The sequence below is a fragment of the Phyllobates terribilis genome, unplaced genomic scaffold (assembly GCF_046119375.1).
Source record: "Phyllobates terribilis strain yellow unplaced genomic scaffold, ASM4611937v1 Scaffold_8__6_contigs__length_399053987, whole genome shotgun sequence".
NCBI lineage: Eukaryota > Metazoa > Chordata > Amphibia > Anura > Dendrobatidae > Phyllobates > Phyllobates terribilis.
The window spans coordinates 266,689,798-266,711,319 of record NW_027362768.1 but is presented as its reverse complement, the minus strand read 5'-3'; the positions used below and the strand labels follow the sequence as shown (position 1 = coordinate 266,711,319).

The window sequence follows — 21,522 nt, the reverse complement described above, 5'->3', positions numbered from 1 at the left end:
GTCATTACAAACAGAGTGATGTATTTCAAGTGTTTATTTCTGTTAATGTTGATGATTATGGCTTACAGCCAATGAAAACACAAAAGTCATTATCTCAGTAAATTAAAATAATTAACAAAAAACACCTGCAAAGGCTTCCTAAGCATTTAAAAAGGTCCCTCGGTATGTTTCAGTAGGCTCCACAATCATGGGGAAGACTGCTGACTTGACAGATGTCCAGAAGGCAGTTATTGACACACTCCACAAGGTCCCAGAGTTCCAATTTTCATTTGGAAATCAAGGTCCCAGAGTCTGGAGGAAGAGTCGAGAGGCCACAATCCAAGCTGCTTGAGGTCTAGTGTGAAGTTTCCACAATCAGTGATGGTTTGGGGAGCCATGTCATCTGCTGGTGTAGAAGACAAAAACTATCGCACTCCTGATTAATACTTGGTGCACGGGTAGGGTACCAAGCCGAATACAATATATTAGAAAAACTAGGCACTCAAGATTTTAGTGAAAAATTATATAGAGTTTTTAATGAAGTAGGTACAATAAAATTGACAAACGTTTCGGTCCCTCGGGACCTTCATCAGTGTACAAGGCAAGGGTCATGAGGGTGGATAGAATCCACTACGGTTGCTGAACTGAAAACTGTTAATGTATACTTTGGAGTATAAATCAGAGATGGTATGTTCGTGGCAATGGCTATGGTGTGCTGACCTGTAGAACGCGGTGTCCACCGCTTGTTCAATGGTGGTGCATCAAAGCAAAAAGTGGCTACTTTGAAGAACCTAGAATATAAGACATATTTTCAGTTGTTTCACACTTTTTTGTTAAGTATATAATTCCACATGTGTTAATTCATAGTTTTGATGCCTTCAGTGTGAATGTAGAATTTTTATAGTCATGAAAATACAGAAAAATCTTTAAATGAGAAGGTGTGTCCAAACTTTTGGTCTGTATTGTACATTTCAGTAGGCCAACATTTCGGATTTTAAAAACATTTTTCAAGCAGTTGTTATAAAGTATTCTAATTTACTGAGATAATGACTTGTGTTTTCATTGGCTGTAAGCCATAATCATCAACATTAACAGAAATAAACACTTGAAATAGATCACTCTGTTTGTAATGACTATATAATATAGGAGATTCACTTTTTGTACTGAAGAACGGAAATAAATTAACTTTTTGATGATATTCTAATTTAGTGAGATTGACCTGTAATCCCTTCCCAGTTATCGTTGAGTAAAAAGTTTATTTTTGACGTGTTGTCTCCCTCATTGAACTGTGAAATATCTGGTCCTGGCGAACCACCGTCATCGGTTATATGCGGCCTGCACTGGCGTAGCTCCCTTACAGCACAAATCCACGCAACCAGCCAAGACCTCCACCTTCATATAGCGCAACAGACGAGTACCTCGTCAACGGCTACCCCCACCCACTCCACGTTACAGTATTACACTTTGCATCATTCTGCTGGCATTAAGGACCCTATGTGGCATTCATGTTGCCCTAGGCACTTGAACGGAGTTCTGAACCTGCCCAGTACCGGCACTTAGACCCACGCTGCCTGGGGGGAGAAACTGAACTTTATTCCTCCTAGCAGCTTTCGGGTTCCAGTCTTGGGGAGGTGCCACCGTGTGTTTAGTCACCGCTCTGTGCCACCGGCACTGAGTGACAGCAGCTCAGCATTAGCGCCCGAGTTGTCAGGGTGGCAGGTGCAGTTTCAGACGCCGCTCTTCATGCACAGAGTGGTGACTGAACCAGCACAGCCCCTATGACTAGAACCCGAACATTGTCAGGAGAAATAAAATTAATTTCCTTCTGGCATCGTGGGTCTAAGTGCGGGCGCCGGGCAGGTTCAGAATGCTATTAACCTGCAGATGATTAATCCCATATCTGCAGGTTCATAGAATTTTTTAAGGTGACAGGTTTCCATTAAGGTTCACAATGTCAGTCTTAGCTTCCATTACTTCATGCATGCAAGCAGTGGCCTGGATTGAGGCTCATACAAGAGTCCTGTAAACATACATTCTTCTATGTTGAGACAGATCCCCCAGGTCTCTAACAAGAGAGTTCCCTTGTCTGGTCAGATGAAGTATTCAAGCGCCTGGAGGCTCACCCCAAGAAATCTAGGAAAAGGAGTATCTTGAGTTCAAAACCTTCTGACGACTATTATAACGGATCTTAGCAAAAGAGGATGGGAAGCCATGGTCTCCCAGACTTCTTCCCAGGGAATCTGGGCACAAGATATAAGTCTTCGGTCATCCAACTTCAGAGAATTAACCCTCTGTCACATACAATATCAGTTCTAACGAGTTCACATACAATGTGACTGTCAGGCGCAGGCTAGAAAAATACCTATAATATCTAATGTTTGCAATTTCAGTGCTCTAAAAGTGATCAGTGACCTTCACAGGGATGTAATAAAAGAGACTACACATAATCAGGTGCAAAAAAAACCCATTTACTTAACATAAAACTAATAACTCTGAAATACAAACATTTCAAAACTCCCGCCAAATAGTCCCCAGTTCGACTCTGTCAAAAAACTCTACAAAGAAAATTTCTGGAAACAAACTTAATTTTAAGGTACCTTAAGTACTATTAAACACATATTCAATCAGAATTAGATCCTGAAGTTTCCCCAGAAAAATTACACTTGCAGAGCAAAGAGCAAGAATTACACATCATTTTTGCATGTGTCAGGCAGATTGCATTATGACATTTTTGACATTCATAATTAGAAAGCCTTCTGATTCCGCTTTCCGTGGTGCAGGTGGTGCATCTCCTTCTTTTGGGAGGTGGTGCAGGTGGTGAATTTTCACTATCATCTTCTGGGCGGAATCTTTTGAGCTGAACTTGAAGGCGAGAGGGGATACCGATTGTTTTCATACTTCTCCTGCGTAGCTCTCCAAGCACTAGTTCATGGGCCTATTTTTTCAGATAGAATCGTCTATGGAGTGGTTCAAGCTTGTTTTCAAGGTAAATGACTTGTGAATTTATACCACCCAAATTCAACATAGCAAAAAATATGACCATTGACCAGCGTTTGGTGTTTCTGCTGACGTTGAAAGTTGAGCACATCTGATCAGCTGTATCAACACCCCCTTTGGTTGCATTATAAAATGTAATTATCTCCGGGTTTTTTTGTGCCCCAGTCCCAGGATCGATGGCATCATCATCATGAAGTGTTGATAGAAGAAGTACAATTTTTTTTGCTTGTGGTACATAGGAAACCAAAACCTTTCCATTATGGAATGCAAACATACTGCTGTACTGTTGTCTCCCTTTCACACTTACAAACTGTGTAGGCAATTCTTTTTTATTTTTTCTTACAGTTCCGACATATGAAAGCTTCTGCATTTTCAGATAATCAATCAGATCACAATTTGAAAACCAATTGTCAGCTGTTATATTGCGACCCGATCCAAATAAGGGCTCAGCCAGTCTTTTTACAACATCACTGGGTTTGTTGCTGACACAGTAAGGACCTTCTGGTTGTTTTCCTGCATAAACTTCCAGGTTGTAAGTGTAGGTCTTACTGGCATCAACAAGGGCATACATTTTTATTCCATATTTGTTAGGCTTTGATGGAATATATTGACGAAAGGCACATTTACCACGAAAACCAGGGAGCATTTCGTCAATAGTGAGATTCTCCCCAGGGCAATAGCTTTTTTTACAGTTTTCAACAAATTTTTGGAATATATCACGAATTGGAGTAAGTCGGTCATGTGTTTTACGTTCGGTTCGGGTGTAGTTCTGTCGTCAAACCGAAGGCAACGAATTAGAAGCTTGAATCTGTTTATGGACATAACAAGGCCAAATTTTTCAACTCCATCCCCATCTTTACTCCAAAGTTCCTCCAAACTTTGTCTATTTGCCCTATAAGCTCCTGCAAGGTATAATAATCCAAAAAAAGCATGCAGTTCTATTTCATCTGTGGCCTTGATGGTTCTGTTGCAGATGAACTTGTCCTATATAATGTCTATATATTGGTTGGTATATGTGACAATAGAGTCCAGAATGTCATCTGTGAATAAACTATTCCAGCATTCAACTGCAGTTTTTGCATTACTTGCAGTTCCTATAACTGCAGGAAGGTGAGTAATAATGTTTTGAGGTTCCCTACGTTTTTTCTGGAGTGGCTTCTTGTTCCATTGTTTTTTTTTTTTTATCTTTTCCCATATAATAAGATTCTACATCTTCATCCTCATCACTGTCACCATCTTGCTCTGTTTCTTCACATACTTCCACCTCATCATGAGAATCAATCTCACTTTCCTCTCCTAAATCCTCATTCAGTGTGGGGTCTGCATCATCTAACAGCATGTTTGTTACTTCCTCAACATCAAGGTTTTTTGATAAATTGTACATTTTCCTCTTCATTTCAGCAGATAATCTGAAGCAAGAGAAGGAATATGTGTTAGGGAACTACTGTATATGCCTGAGCAGCACACTTTCTTTTTTAATCTGCCTTATTTCTATGAAATATCCTCACACTTTGTGCTATACATTCATGAAACAAGCTAAATAAACAATTGTGATGAATAAAAACAGAAAATACCAACCTTATTGAGTGTGACGTGTTCACATACAATGAGCCTGAGAGATTAGCGCAGTTATATCTGTCCTCCTGAAGCTCTGCAATCCAACTGTGGTATGAGGTTTCACAGAGCTGCTAGAGACAGGAGACTACCTGGAGGGAGGGGATTTCCTCACAATCTGGTGAGGAAGGAGAAATGAAAGTAAAAGAGATGTGCCTGTCAGGCCTATTGTATGTGACGGAGGGTTAAAGGGACTCTGTCAGCACAGAATGACTGTTCAAACTAAGTCCGGCCATTCGGTGATTCACGGAGCAGCCAGTCATTTAAATGCACCTTCCCACCTATCTCCACTCCCCCCCCCTCTTCTTTGATTGACAGCTCTGGCATCAATAGAGCCAGAGAAGGTCAGAGATAGATGTAAAACAAGCAGGTGGAAAGATGTATTTAATGATTAGCCCCGCCGTAAAGCACTAAGCGCCTGTACTTGGTTTGAACAGTCATTCTGTGCTGACGGAGTCCCTTTAAAAGCCATAGAAGAGACCCACAGGGTCGCAATAACCTTAGTAAAAGGGACTCATGTAAAAGTTTATTTTGACAACATAACCATAGTAGCTCACCTTCACCATCAGGGAGCATAAAATACAAAGATCTAAAGTTAGTTTCAACAAAAATCTTCTCTTGGGCAGAGCAGCATCTACTCTCCCTAACGGCACTCCATCTAAAGGGCTCCACCAATATCCAGGCAGACTTCCTGAGAAGGGACCAGTGGCATAACGATTACGTCACAGAGGTTGGGACAGGGCCCATGCGTGTGATGGGCCCACCGGCGCCAGTGCAAACTTCAACTGGATGTGCATCTTCGGACGCACATTCAGCTGAAGTGTATTCTGGCACAGCGCTGCAATACGTGCTGCCGGCAAATTAGATGACAGCAACTGACGTCAGCGTGCACGTGGCTAGGGGCACATGGCAGTGATGTGATGCGCTCTCGTCACTTGCACGATGAAGTCAGCTGCTGACTTCAGAAGAGGACGCCGCACAGCGGGGGAGCGGAGGGAAGGTGAGTAGAATCATGTATTTTTTTTTTCTATGCATTAAAGAACAGCAGCAAAATGGGGGCTATATATACCAGAATGGGGAACATATATATCCCTCATCCTGGTATGAACCAAGATAAGGGACATATTTACCAGAATGGGGGATATATAAACTGCTCAAAAAAAAATAAAGAAAACACAAAAATACCACACCCTAGATATCACTGAATGAGATAATCCAGTTGCAAATCTTTATTCATTACATAGTGGAATGCATTGAAAGCAATAAAACATAAAAATGATCAATGTAAATCAAAATTAATATCCTATGGAAGTTTAGATTTGGAATGATACGCAAAATCAAAGTGGAAAATCATATTACAGGCTGATCCAACTTCAGTGGAAATGCCTCAAATGAGCCTCAGTAGTGTATGTGGCCTCCACATCCCTGTATGACCTGCCTAAAATGTCTAGGCATGCTCCTAATGAGGTGGCAGATGTTCTCCTGAGGGATCTCTTCCCAGACCTGGATTAAAGCATCAGTCAACTCTTGGACAGTCTGTAGTGCAACATGGTGTTGGTGAATAGAATGAGACATGATGTCCCAGATGTTCTCGGTTTGTATTCAGGTCTGGGGAACAGGCAGGACAGTCCAAAGCATCATGTCTTTCATCATGCAGGAACTGCTGACACTTCAGCCACATGAAGTCTAGCATGTTCATGCATCAGAAGAAACCCAGGGCTTACTGCACCTGCATATGGTCTGAAGATCTCATCCCTGTACCTCTGGCTACCACATGGAGGTCTGTGCGGCCCTCCAAAGAAATGCCTCCCCATATCATTACTGACCCACTGCCAAACCGGTCATGCAGGAGGATGTTGCAGGTGCTCAGTGTGAACCTGATTTCATCCTTCAAGAGCACAGGGCGCCAATGTCAAATCTGCCAATCTTGGTGTTCTCTGGCAAATGCCAATCGCCCTGCACGGTGTTGGACTGTAAGCACAACACTCACTTGTGGACGTCAGGCCTCCTCCAGTTCCTCCTTGCACAAAGGAGGAGGTGTAGCTATCCTGCTGCTGGGTTGTTGCCCTCCTACACGTCTCCTGATATCTGCTCCATGCTCTGGACACTGTGATGACAGACATAGCTACCCTTTTTGCCACAGCTTGAATTGATGTGCCATCCTGTATGAACTGCACTACCTGAGCAACTTCTGTGGGTTGTACAGTAAACAGCGCCTCATGCTACTGTACCTCTAGGGCAATAACTAAATGCAAAAGTGACCAAAACAACAGCCAGAAAGAATAAGAGCAGAGAAATGATCTGTGGTCACCACCTGCAGAACCATAGGGGTTGTCTTGCTAATTGCCTATTATTTCTACCTGTTGTCTGTTCCATTTTCACAACAGCAGGAGAAATTGATTCCCAAACAGTGTTGCGTCATAAATGGTCAGGTTGATTTCACAAAAGTGTCATTGACTTGGAGTTATATTGTGTTAAGTGTTCCCATTATTTTTTGAGCAGTGTATATACCAGGATGGAGTACATATACAGTACAGACAAAAAGTTTGGACACACCTTATTTAAAGATTTTGCTGTATTTTCATGACTATGAAAATTGTACATTCACACTGAAGGCATCAAAACTATGAATTAACACATGTGGAATTATATACTTAAAGTGTGAAACAACTGAAAATATGTCTTATATTCTAGGTTCTTCAAAGTAGTCACCTTTTGCTTTGATGACTGCTTTGCACACTCTTGGCATTCTCTTGATGAGCTTCAAGAGGTAGTCACCGGAAATGGTCTTCCAACAATCTTGAAGGAGTTCCCAGAGATGCTTAGCACTTGTTGGCCCTTTTGCCTTCACTCTGCGGTCCAGCTCACCCCAAACCATCTCGATTGGGTTCAGGTCTGGTGACTGTGGAGGCCAGGTCATCTGGCATAGCACCCCATCACTCTCCTTCTTGGTCAAATAGCCCTGGAGGTGTGTTTGGGGTCATTGTCCTGTTGAAAAATAAATGATGATGCAACTAAACGCAAACCGGATGGAATAGCATGCTGCTGCAAGATGCTGTGGTAGCCATGCTGGTTCAGTATGCCGTCAATTTTGAATAAATCCCCAACAGTGTCACCAGCAAAGCACCCCCACACCATCACACCTCCTCCTCCATGCTTCACGGTGGGAACCAGGCATGTAGAGTCCATCCGTTCACCTTTTCTAAGTCGCACAAAGACACGGTGGTTGGAACCAAAGATCTCAAATTTGGACTCATCAAATCAAAGCACAGATTTCCACTGGTCTAATGTCCATTCCTTGTGTTCTTTAGCCCAAACAAGTCTCTTCTGCTTGTTGCCTGTCCTTAGCAGTGGTTTCCTAGAAGCTATTTTACCATGAAGGCCTGCTGCACAAAGTCTCCTCTTAACAGTTGTTGTAGAGATGTGTCTGCTGCTAGAACTCTGTGTGGCATTGCCCTGGTCTCTAATCTGAGCTGCTGTTAATCTGCGATTTCTGAGGCTGGTGACTCGGATAAACTTATCCTCCGAAACAGAGGTGACTTTTGGTCTTCCTTTCCTGGGGCGGTCCTCATGTGAGCCAGTTTCTTTGTAGCGCTTGATGGTTTTTGCAACTGCACTTGGGGACACTTTCAAAGTTTGCCCAATTTTTCGCACCGACTGATCTTCATTTCTTAAAGTAATGATGGCCACTCATTTTTCTTTACTTAGAATTTGTATTATGGCAAGAAAAAAGCAGCTAACAGTCTATTCAGTAGGACTATCAGCTGTGTATCCACCTGACTTCTGCACAACACAACTGATAGTCCCAACCCCATTTATAAGGCAAGAAATCCCACATATTATACCTGACAGGGAACACCTGTGAAGTGAAAACCATTTCCGGTGACTACCTCTTGAAGCTCATCAAGAGAATGCCAAGAGTGTGCAAAGCAGTCATCAAAGGAAAAGGTGGCTACTTTGAAGAACCTAGAATATAAGACATATTTTCAGTTGTTTCACACTTTTTTGTTAAGCATATAATTCCACATGTGTTAATTCATAGTTTTGATGCATTCAGTGTGAATGTACAATTTTCAAAGTCATGAAAATACAGAAAAATCTTTAAATGAGGTGTGTCCAAACTTTTGGTCTGTACTGTATATCAGGATGAGGCCCAGGATAAGGGACATGTATACCAGTATAATCCAGGAAGGAGGAAGAAATGAGGTTTCCCCCAACGCTGCCACAGAGGATGACGAGCAACATGGTCAGATTTTTTTTTTCGCATTTTCTAATAGTAACAAGAGTCTTGTTACCATTATAAAATAATTTTAAAAAAATCTTACTATCTGGCTCATCATCCTCTGTGGCAGCATCTTCCTCCTCTATCTTTCAATCTGTTACTCCGTGACTGAAAAATTGCTGTTTTATAATTTACATCAAATTAGTCTTAAAGGGTAACTATGTTTTAAAAAAACTTTTCAGAATAAAGGGTCCTCTGTGTACATGAGCAATAACATACTTTCTGGCCATTGTGTTGTATAGTCTTCATTTTCACCAGTTTTCCACTCTGCATGCTCTCTCTAACTCGCAATCCACTGACAGTGGAGAGGAGAGAAGATGCAGTGATATCTCCTACATACAGCTCGGCACAGACATGAGGTATTTTTGCTTTTCATTCACTTTTTAGCTCAAAGACGAGCTGCAGCAGCATGGAGGACATTACTCAGCAGAGCTGAGCTGTCTTGATCTTAATCAAGCTTTGATGTGAGGTAAAGAGAGTCCTGCAAAATATCTTTCTATCTCCCGCTTCCTGTTCCCTTCCCCGCTAATTACTCCTCCTCTCCATAGAGGATAATGGATTGTGCACTCTGAGCACTTCAGCTGGTTTTTCACAATGGATGACCACTTCAGGAGGAAGTGGAAGAAGTTTCTGATAAGTGGGGAAGAAAGTGGATTTCTCTGAGAAGATGCATTACAATCACCATTACTATTGATTTATGTCAAGTTTGTTGAAAGTACAGTTCCTCTTCCCCAGCAGTTGGGGGGAGAAAACAATCCGGCAAATTCAATTTTGAACAGCCGACGATTCTGGCAGCGGCTCTCATAAAGAACAATGAAACCCTTCACTAAGGCCGGAGTCACACTAGTGAATCACATCGGATGCGATATTCTAATGGCACTCGGCTCTTGCTCTGCTGCGAGCGTGAGCCAAGTGTCAGTGATCTGTGCACCGATCCTCTAGCATGAGAGCATCGCAGCATAGCTGTGGAGGAGACTGAGAAATTCAGCTCTCCATCTCCTCTGTTGCTGGCATTGACGGATATCACCCAAGTACAATTCCCGAGTGCAGTGCGATGCTTCACACGCACCCAGACTTACCATACGAATTCCGCATGCAATCACAGCATGCTGCGTTTTTTTCCCGTCTGATCACGATCCGATAGGAGCAAAAAAAAAAAAAACGCCACTGAGAACACAAGCATAGGATTAAATTGGTATGAATGCAATCTGATTTTTAATTGGATCGCATTAGTTCTATTTAATCGCATGTGAGAGCGAGCCCTAACCCAAACATTTCCATGCATGGGGGAATCAGGAGAGATAGCCGTCAGCTAAACAAAAGTGCATGACGTTCTTTGGACTACGTATTCTCATGCTGCTGTTCCAAAGCCATCAGTTAAAAGGAACCTGTCACCAGAAATAACGCTGATAACTTGCAGATATGGGGTTAATCTGCAGGTTAACAGCGTTATTACGCTGCCCGGCGCCTGCACGCAGCCAAATGCAGCGGCCAGAAAAGTCATAAGTTACTTACCGGTAACGGGATTTTTTGGAGACCATGACAGCACTACGAGAGAGGGGATCCGCCCAAGGACAGGAAACCTACAGGCTTAAAAGGGGGCAGCCCTCCCTCTCGCCTCAGTTTGGATTACAGAGCATTGAGAGGACCTCCAGGTTAGTAGACATAGCAAAACAATCACAAAAATAACATTTTTATACAACACCACTAAGTGAGAAAAGATTGTAATTAATATATGAGGAGTGCTCCCATAAGGTGAAGGGAGGGAATATAAGGGTGCTGTCATGTTCTCCGAAAAATCCCGTTACCGGTAAGTAACTTATAACTTTATTGGTCGACCATGACAGCACCATGAGAGAATTGCAGAGATGAAAAAGTCTAGGGAGGGACCACAGCCTGGAGCACCCTTCTCCCAAATGTGAGGTCAGATGAAACACCCAAATCCAGTCTATAGTGCCTATAGAAGGTAGATGGAGAAGACCAGGTAGCAGCCTTACATATGTCTTCCATTGAGACACTAGTCTTCTCCGCCCATGAGGTTGTCACCAGCCGGGTAGAGTGAGCCTTCAACCCCTGTGGCGCTTCCTCACCGCTGGAGACATAGGCTAGAGTAATAGCCTCCCTGATCCACCTAGCTATGGTGGATTTAGCAACCTTAAGCCCCTTTCTAACCCCTTGGTAGGAGATAGTTCCTTGTTTATCTTTCCTGAAAGCCTGGGTGACCGAAAGGTACCAAATCACACATCTCCTTACATCTAAGGTATGGAACTCTGCCTCTTCCACGAGCCTGCAATAGGTTCCCTCCATCAAGGACATTAAACCAAACTGAGGCGAGAGGGAGGGCCGCCCCCTTTTAAGCCTGTAGGTTTCCTGTCCTTGGTGGGCGGATCCCCTCTCTCGTGGTGCTGTCATGGTCGACCGATAAATTAACTTTATTCTCCAAGCCAGTGTTCGGTTTCAGTCATGGGGGCGGCGCTGGTTCAGACACCACTCAGAGTATACAGGGCGGCCGCTGTAACCGCGTCCCCAAACCTGACTAACAGCTGAACCCCAGTGCAGAGCGAGTGTCAGTCAGGGCCGGGTTCAAGTCCTAGTAAATATTAATCTTTAATGATTGGAAGTGTCTTGGCTGAGAAGTGTATACTTGCTCCTTATTTATCTGTTTAATGATTCCCATAGGATATATCTAAATGCACTTTGCACCTTATATTTATTTATATACTTACCCTTTTAAAATCAGATAAATCTTATTTGACCAGTATACACCCTGTGTCTTTTCACATGAAAGGGGTCACTATTGACTTTTAGGATTGCTACTTCCTGTAGGTGGCACTAGAGTTCTGGTCCTCTTCCTCTCTGAAGAGACAATATGCATATTTCCCAGAAGAGCATTGCGGCTTTAAAAGTCTCCTCACCATGACATGCTTAACATGTTCCTCTCTGCAAGGAGAAATGTTATCCCTTAGAAACCGGTCTGACGCCTCTCACCCAGCCAAACCAGAACTCACACTTTGCACTGATGAGGGGCAGTGCCCCGAAACAGTGTCTGCAAATTGAGTTTCTGGTTCTGGCTTATATCCTAAGTCATGTGATAAGGCTCAATAAAGAGCCACTATTGACTTTTAGGATTGCTACTTCCTGTAGGTGACACTAGAGTTCTGGTCCTCTTCCTCTCTGAAGAGACATTTTTCATATGACACAGAGGTCTGCAGCTACTATTTTTGCACTTTAAAAAATAAATAAATAAATAAATAAAAAACACAAAATTTGAGCTTGGTTTAAAATGGTATACATGCAGCACATAAATGCATGTTTCACAATGGCCATGAATCAGAAAAACCAAAGCAAACTGAAAATAAACCCTGCTGTAAATAAATAAAAAGCAAGTGCACTTAAATAAAATAGGGATCTTAGTAACACTGTTTTTGATCAAAAATAGTATGAAAGCTATCCCACCAGTGAAAAGGTGAAACCGTTCGGGATAGAACCTACTCTGTCTAATATTAAAAACCTTACCATGTGTCAAAGTTGACCTCTGTGTGAATAAGGGCAGACTGAGGCCCCGGTCCCAAACTAGGAACACCAGCCAAGGGAAGCTTTTAAATGTGTTGTCCAGCTCTATGAAGGGAGGCCGCACCCTTGTTTGCACAGAATGCAAAAAATACGAGGAAAAAACACAAAATCTGAGCTTGGTTTAAGATGGTATACATGCAGCACATAAATACATGTTTCACAATGGCCATGAATTAAAAAAAATTATATATATATATATATATATATTTGCACTTTTTGTTGTTCCATTTGGCTAAACTGGATGGGGATATTGTTCAATGGATGGTTGATGCTCACTATTTATAATTATTTGTACTTTCCTGTTGTAATCATCTACTATTATCTAGCATATATTTCTCCACATGGACTCAGCTATTTTTACACTTCTCATTGAATTTATTGAAAATGTAACCATCATTTACCTGTGACTTGCTTATTTGCAGTAGATTCCCTTTTTTTAATCTGCTTTTATTTTGTATGTCATCTGAATATATGTTCAATAAAAATATATTTAATTTTACTAGGTGTAGTATTATTATTATTCACGGGAGTTCTTCTTTTTGGCTTGATGACAGATTCTCATACTCCCATAGACTCATAAGACTTTTTTAGGCTATCATATCTGCAGTTTAACAGTGTTATTTCTGGTGACTGGTTCCCTTTAAAATGTCTGAATTTATGATGCTCATGCTTATTTTATTTCCATTCGCCCATGAAAATTATTTCCATTATTTCCAGAAATTGTGTAAATACCAGGACATTTGTTATTAGTAATTATCATGCATGAAGCATTCATGAAGATGTCAGTGATAGAGTCAGAGTGTAGAATAACAGAAGCTGGTCTAGTCCTCTAACCACTTTCTGTTCCCCACTTCACTCTTCGAGACAAAGTAAAACTTTCCTTGTACTGGCCAATCCTGGCTGTTAGCCACACAAAAAAAATACATAGGCATGAAAAATTATTATATAATTTTATTGCATTACATAAGCTTTTTCACAAAAGTCACCAGAATTCTTAAATTAATATATACTTGTACAAAATAGATAAACACTTTCACCCCCTCAAGTTAGACAAAATGTGAAAGCTGTAAACAGATTCTTTAAACTTCAGTTGTTAGTCCACCAGGAAAGAAGACCTAGTCCAGGCTCACTTATGGAACCCTAAGAAAATTTGAACAAATTGTCAAGATTTAGAATTAGAATTGCATGACTATAAAAAAAGCAAATGCATAATGTGTCAACCGCATACCAAAATAACGTATAAGCAGAATAACACATGGTCAAAATATCACTAAGCACATACGCACAGACACCTTCAGGCAAGTTTGTGTCGAAGTAGAATTATACATAAAAATTACTGATTATGGCTAAAAATCAGAAAAGAAGATACAGAAAAATTGCAGAAAAAAAAAGTTCAAGATGTGCCGAGATATGCTCGGCTATCTTATACAGCTATGTATAAGATATTATCTTGTGCACTCAAAGCTATTTTTTATTTTCTGCAATTTATTGATTCAACCCTTTACCGACAGGTTGTGTAATGGTACATCAAATTTCAGTTGTCAGTATATGGATCAGGCTCAGGAGCTGAGCCTGCACCTTACTCGGGACATAACTATTGGCAGACGCGGCATCTTGCTTTAACAGCAACCTAAGCTATATCAAATCGCTGCAGATTAACCATTTCAATCAATGACAACAGCATTTAAATAATGCGATAATCTGTGTGCGAGTGCACTGGCTCTAATTGGCCTGCCTCCCCGTAACGCAATGGTAGGTGGCTGATAGGTTGCCATAGCAGTCAGGGGACTGCTGAAGGTCAGTGTAACTGCCATCTTTGTCATTCTGTGCCACAAACTGATGGTACCTAAAATGTCCTTCCTAAATATCTATTTTTACACCCTAATCACTTTTGTAATTAGCTTTATCATACAATACACTACTCTTGTTTCATGTGACATTTTGTTTGAGAGGAGTCTCAAACATAACGTCACAGGAGGCTGGGGCTGCACTCACTCTCTGCAGCATCTAACGCCCCTCCTGGAATAGGATGTCATCAAGGGGGTGGAGCTGCAGTTACTTACTACAGATTCTTGCATCGCCGCCCTCTTAAGATGTCCTGGATCCATGGGGCTAGAAGCTGTGGGAGAAGTGAGTGCAGTGCTAGCACTCTGCTTCTGTCCTCGCCAGCGCAGCTTCTAACTGTGAAACAAGACATCATCAGGTGGCAGCGAGAGAAGGAGTGATTGACACCAGTGCCGCCCCAAAGCTTCTATCATCGCCCTCAAACAAATCACCATCAGGGGGACGGTGCTGGTGTGACTCACTGATTCCATCACTGCCCCAATGATTCATTTCAGGGCAGTGCTAAAATCTGTGGGGGCGCTGTTTTCGCTCATTGCTCTCTGCCCCTCTCTGCAGCAGCGGTGGATATAGAAGCAAAGTGCAGGCGCTGCATTCACCTCTCCCACGGATTCAATCATCATGTTTCCAGGACATCTTCAGAGGGTGTCAATGCAAGAAACTGAAGTAAATCACTGCAGCGCTCATCCGTGACATCCTGTTCCAAAAAAGGGGCGATAGACGATGCAGGGAAGTGAGTGCAGCCCCAGCCTCCTGTGACGTCCTGTTTGAGACCCCTCTCAAACAAAACATCACAAGAAGTGAAGTAATAAAAAAGAAATTTATATGTTCGAAAGAAAGGGAGAAGTGCAGGGTATTGTATAATAAAGCTAATTACAAAAGTGGTAAGGGAGTAAAATTAGATATTTAGAAAGGACATTTTAGGTATTGGACCAACCTTTTAATTATATCCATGCTGTCACATCTTACCGCTAATGTGTATGGTGCTTCTTTGCGTTGTGGCTCTTCTGTAGCTGTGGAAGGGGAGGACTCAGTAGTACTTGGTCCAGTTGGAGAGGTGTCTATAAAGGTTTCATCTACGACACGGAACCTGATATCTTCACCAATATCCATGTACAGGTCATGAGCTCCTTCTTCTGTTTCATATTCCCATACCCAAACTTGTTCTGCTTCATCACTGGAGTTAACATGTAATGGAAAAACACGTGCTTACTTTTAAACATTTTAAAGGGTCTTGCCATGATTTGGTTGACCATGATTGGGAACAACATGGGTGATTTATTCCATAAACTGTCCAATACCCATACACAGGTAGTTGATGGTTTTGAGATATACTGCATTGTCAGAGACAACCTAGGTCAGGCATGGTCCTGTCTGGGGACAAAGCATCAACAATTTTCATTTTTTTCTGCTATAAATCCATTTGGATTCCTTTTTTAGCAATACTTAGAACATACTACTAACCAATAAATTAATCTTGCAGCTGTCATTACAGAACTTGTAATATAGCCTCTACTACTAAATATAGCGCAATTTCTACTTTAGGACTCGGTCATAGAGCTGACGCTCTATACAACATTAAATTTTAGAATGGTAAAGGAAGATATGTATCGACTAAGTAGTGAGCGCAACATTCAGTCAGAAAAGAGGACTGGAGGAAAAAAGGGGACAAGCCGAAGACAAAACATTTTAGTAAGAGAAAAGACATCTTCACTATGGCTGCTGTTTTTTTTCCAGCGCTGGAGTGGTGCTTCTAATGTAAGGTCCCTGACCCGAGTGCTATGCTTACCCACCACTGTCTTCACCTTTTTTCAGCGCCGCGCTGGTGCTGTGGCACCATCTTGTGACCATAATTTATGACTGGCCGAAAGTTATGTCACAAGCTCTCAATGCAAGACTAAGAGAGCGAGAACAAGACCAGAACGAGGCTCTTGTAGACTTGTAATAAATTGTGACTTCCGGATTGCTCCATAAAACACTGGAGCAATCCGGCAGGTCACAAGCTGCTGGAGACTGGTGGGAGCAGTAGTGGTAGAAGGTGAAGACAGCGGCTGGTAAGTATGAGAATAGGGCAGGGAGCTTAGATTATAGACTCCAGCATTGCAATTAAAAAAAATAGCTGAAGTGGTGCTTTAAGCCCAAACCACTTTTGTCGTTCGCTTTATTCTAAAATCCCCTACTATTTTTTTTATCCTGCTAAACTCTATTAGTACTTTTTCCCTTTACTTGCTGTGACGTTTAGTTTGAGGGGAGTCTCAAACTGGACGTCACAGGAGGATAGGCACACAGTCACTTCTCCGCAGGTTTTATCATCCCAACTGAAACAGAACGTTATCCATGGAAGCCGCTGCCGGCAGTTACCACAGCTTTTAGCACCACAGAATCGTCATCAGGGGACGGTGATAGAAGCAGTGTGAGTGACAGCAGTATCTCCCCAGATCATCCATTACCGCCCTGAAACGAATTGTCATCAGTGGATGGTGGTAAAAGTAGGGAAACAGCAGCACCACTCCCCAATGATTATTCGTTTCAGGGTGGTGAGAGAAGTGTTGGGGCAGAGCTACTGTCACTCACATTGCTTCTTTCACCACCCCACTAATGATTCCTTTCAGGAAAACTGGCGGTGGTGTCAAAAGCAGGGACTATGTTTTACATCCATTGCCTTTCTGTGTGAATTTCTCAATAAGGACCCAGCCATCTATTATTTTTTCCCAGCAACACGGATTTAATACACAGGCTGTTTATAACAATAATTTGTATTTTCTAGTGCAGATTTTACCCGGATTTGCAGAATACATGGCAAAATCCACATGAAAATAAAAACAAACTATTGTTAACATACACTAATACCAACAATATAACTGCATATCTATTAAACGCATAGATGGTGTAAAAAGGATACAATTTTGCAGGCTGTTGCAAGGACTCAGGAGGTATAACGATATCATCAAAAAAGCCAAGAGAAACTGAGGAGAAATAAGAATTACTACCCCGAAAGGCACAAAATAAGACAGATGTCAAGTGGATTAACAGTTCTGCACTTCCTTCCAAGATAAAAAAAAAAGTATTTCTTCATAGGTCTAAACATTTATATAAAGATGCCAGTTGCTTAAAATAAGATCTTCACAGATGTACAGCTCTACAAAATTAAAATGCTCTTTTTTTCACAATGAGTGAAAATCGTATTAGTGCTTTTGCACTGGATCCATACCGGCTTTCAAGTGTCATATGAATAAAAATTCCAAGAAAATGTCATGGTTCTTTAAAGGGAGTTTGCCACCAGGTTTGTGCTACCCCATCTGAGAGCAACATGATCTAGGAGAAGTGACCCTGATTTCAGTGATGTGTCACTTACTGGGCTGCTTGCTATCATGTTGATAAAATCCCTGTTTTCTCTGCTGCAGATCTAGAAGTTCTCTGAATGTGGAGCGCTGTATAACCCCGCCCACACCACTGATTGGCACCTTCCTGCCAATGTACAGCGTACATTGGAAGCTGCCAATCAGAAGTGGGGGCGGGGTTATACAGAGCTCATGAATATGGAGGACTACTTGGCAGCAGGTTTACTAGTCCTCTAGTGACAATCTCCTGCTGATAAAACTGTGATTTTATCAAAACTAGAGCAAGCAGCCTAGTAAGTGATACATCACTGGAATCAGGGTTTCTACCCCTACATTATGCTGCTCTCAGATTAGGTGGCAAAAGCCTGGTGACAGATTCTCTTTAAACTTGTGCACATTATCTGAAATTTTACTTGGCTAACTTTCTAGAATAGTTTGCCCCTAGAATAGTTTGAAAGTCCAACAGTAGGCAGCCAGGCATTCGGGCTCTATTTTCCTTAGTACCGGATTTCCATATTTGAAATATCTTGGTGAAATTATTCGCTGATACCTGCTTATCAGAGCCATGGGAGAAAAAGTCCAGGGGAGAATCCAAACAATGGATTTTTTAGTGACATGTTACACTCCATTGCTTTATATACTATCAGTTGATTTCTCCAAAAAGTTTTTAGTAACATTCTTGAAGATTAGGTTCACACTTCTACAGAGCTCAATTCCGACGGGAATCCAGAAAGAAACATTCACTTGAATAGAGGCGCTGGAGTAACTAAGAAACTGTATTGGCCTCCCATCCTGGTAGTACTTCTCTTTTTCCAACATACAAAAAAAATGTATCCAGTTATTCGGGGATTCCGACGTAAACCAGTAGAGCACTGTAAGGCTATGTGCCCACGATGCTGAATTGATGCGGATTTCTCCTGAGCGTTTCTGCATCTCCCTGGCAGAAAAAAAAGCATGCGGATTGTACATGCGGATTGTACATGCGTTTTTGGGAGAAGCGTTTTTGCATGCATTTTTTCAAGCGATTTTGAGCATCACTTGAAAAAGTGCTTGACAAATTGGTCACACAATATAAATCCATGCAACTGGCATGGATTTATATTGTGTGACCAACTTATGCTGTTTTAAATACAGCATCAATAGTAAAAAAAAAAAAAAAAAAAAGAATAAAACGTAAAAAATAAAAAAACACATTAAACTTACCTCTCCAGCGGCGTGTTCTGTCCTCGGCGTCCCACGGTGTTCAGAAAGGACCTGTGGTGACATCATTTAGTCAGCTGACAGGTCATGCGACCGCCGACGTCAGAGGTCACGTGACCATCACATTACTAAACGACGTCACCGCAGGTCCTTTCTGAACACTGCGGGACGCCGAGGACAGAACACGCCGCCGGAGAGGAGACCAGGGGCCGCCGGAGAGGTAAGTATAATGTTTTTATTTTTTTTACATTTTAATTCTTTTTTAACTATTGGTGCTCGGGTCTGGATGAGAGTCTCCTCTTCTCCAGACCCGGGTACCATCCACGCATTGAACCGCATAACATCCACATGCATATGTGAGGATGTTATGCGGTTCAATGCAAGTCAATGGCGGCAATTTCGCACAAGAAATGCTTGTGCTGCGGATTTTTCTGCAATGATGATCCACAGCGGAAATTTCTGCAGCATGTGCACAGCACATGCGGTTTATCATTGGGAAATATGGCAGACAACTTAAGCGTCTTTAATGCATTTTCGCAGAAGAAATGCCATCGCGTAAACGCATTAAATCCGTATCGTTGGCACACAGCCTATAATTGGGACCTTAGCCTACTCCACATCCCATATCTGGTCTCCAGTTTGTGACCCCATAAATATTCCTTCATTAAACATGGGATCACCAATTCTGGAAAATTTGCTCCTCAGATTCATGAATCAGAATGTCATTGTGATTTGAACAATTCTACTCTGATCTGCAGTGGTAGAAAGTAAACATTTTCAGGATTGACCAAATGTGTGTTGCGGTGCTTTCACATTGTGTTCAGGCATCTGTTCGGTGGCTCCGTTAGGGCTTACATCCGTCCCCTCGCAAAACGAGGTTTAGATGTATGCGCCAACGTGCCATAGACAATAATGATGCTGACAGAACGTACATTCGCTCTGCCGGCACCATTATAGTCTATGACCCGTTGGCACATACATCCAAACCCCGTTTTGCGAGGGGACGGATGTAAGCCCCAACGGAGCCACCGAACAGATGCCTGAACACAATGTGAAAGCACCGCAACACACATTTGGTCAATCCTGAAAATGTTTACTTTCCACCACTGCAGACCCTTAAAGAGGTTGTCCACTACTTTTACATTGATGACCTATCCTTAGAATAGTTCATCAATGTCTGATCGGCCGGGGTACGACACCCGATGCCCCCTCTGATCAGCTGTTATCAGTGTCAGTGGTGGCCGAAGGCAGGAAGTACTCACTCGCAGAGCTGCTCCATCTACTTGTAGTGGCCAGGGCTTGGTCCTGCACATCAGCCATTCAAATCAATAGGAGGCAGATGTGTAGTACCCTGCAGCGGCCACTACAAGTAGTTGGAGCAGCTCGGCAAGTGAGTACCTCCGGCTGGAAGCCGCTGCCACCGATATCAGCTGATCGGCGGGGGCACCGGGTGTCGGACCCTGGCCGATCAGACATTGATGACCTATCCTAAGGCTAGTTCATCAATGAAAAAGTAGTGGACAATCTCTTTAATGATCATTAATCCTTAATTAAGTTTTTGTTTGCAGGGATAAGTTATTATATTGAGAACTTTTTTTCTGATGTAATGTTTCTTTTTCTGCTAAAAAAACAAAACAAAACAAAACAGGAGAGAGCGGAGATTTAAAAAAAAAAAAAAAAAAAGATGTGCTGGTGTATATTCTGCCCCTCCAACCTTCCCCTCCCCCTCTCTTTTGTCATAGGTCAAGTAAACTGTATCCTTTGGATGTGAACACAGCTCTGACATTTTGTTAGGTTTGTTCTTTGTTGTTAAAAATGTATCACCATTCATAGATCCAGAGATCTCTCTGAGGCGTTAAAAATTGCAAGACCATGGCGAGGGATTTTAAAAGATAGTAAAACGATTGGACATCAATCATCTACAAAGGAAAAAGATTCCAACTTGCCGATGTGAAAAGTGGGCTACTTTTGCTGTTTGAATACAGATATTAATAAGTCCACATTTGCACATTTTTCAATAAACTGTACATGGGGTATCCCTTCTCTTCACATGAATGTACATGAAATATTGGATCTCGGTGTATCTGACTCATTAGACAAGGGCATGAGCCATGTTGCTTGGAACATTTTCAGATAGTTGTTTTGCTAGCAGCCAGATCAGAATCATTCACCATTGTAAAATGTAAGTTCTCGGCCACCGGATTTTGGTCATTAGAAGACATTATGGGCCTCTTCATACATGTTCTCCTCCATAATGATAATCTGTCACTCACCGTGAACTCCCTCGGGACTACAGCCTTTGATTTTCCCCATTAGGATCTCATCCAGGAAAGGATGGAAGACAACATATCGGAAATGGACTAAAAGGTGAAAGCAAGAAAACGAGTTCAAGGAGAGATTTATCAAAATCAGGACAAAAGGGAAATAAGAGGGATTACCCATGGTTACCAATTATGTCTTAGCTATCATCTAAAGGAATCTGTCATCAGGTTTTTACCACCTAATCTGAAAACAGCATAATGTAGTGGCAGAAACCCTGATTCCAGAAAAGTATTATTTTCTGGGCTGCTTGGTGCAGTTTTGATAAAATAACAGTTTTATCAGCAGGAGATTGTCACTAGAGGAATAGTAAACCTGCTGCCTTGTAGTCCTCCATATTTATGAGTTCTGTTTAACCCCTCCCACACCAGTGAT

General features: G+C 41.9%; 1 protein-coding gene and 1 long non-coding RNA gene across 4 annotated transcripts in view; one reads left to right on the top strand and one right to left on the bottom strand.

The window, feature by feature from the left end:
• LOC141157224 (uncharacterized) overlaps window positions 1-21,522 on the top strand; it is a 90,602-nt gene that overhangs the window by 16,697 nt on the left and 52,383 nt on the right. The window lies entirely within an intron of this gene.
• The window catches only part of POLR3H (RNA polymerase III subunit H), a 40,351-nt gene continuing 22,662 nt past the window's right edge, over window positions 3,834-21,522 (bottom strand). For 2 of the 3 annotated variants that reach the window (XM_073644226.1, XM_073644224.1), the window contains 4 exons: window positions 21,102-21,188; window positions 17,190-17,253; window positions 15,257-15,464; window positions 13,379-13,585 (listed from right to left, as the gene is read on the bottom strand). In XM_073644226.1, the coding sequence (XP_073500327.1) occupies window positions 13,532-13,585; window positions 15,257-15,464; window positions 17,190-17,253; window positions 21,102-21,188 (413 nt within the window). In that variant the 3' untranslated portion in view covers window positions 13,379-13,531. Of the gene's footprint in view, window positions 4,386-13,378; window positions 13,586-15,256; window positions 15,465-17,189; window positions 17,254-21,101; window positions 21,189-21,522 lie in introns of those variants that run through there. The other variant, XM_073644225.1, reaches the window with a different exon arrangement.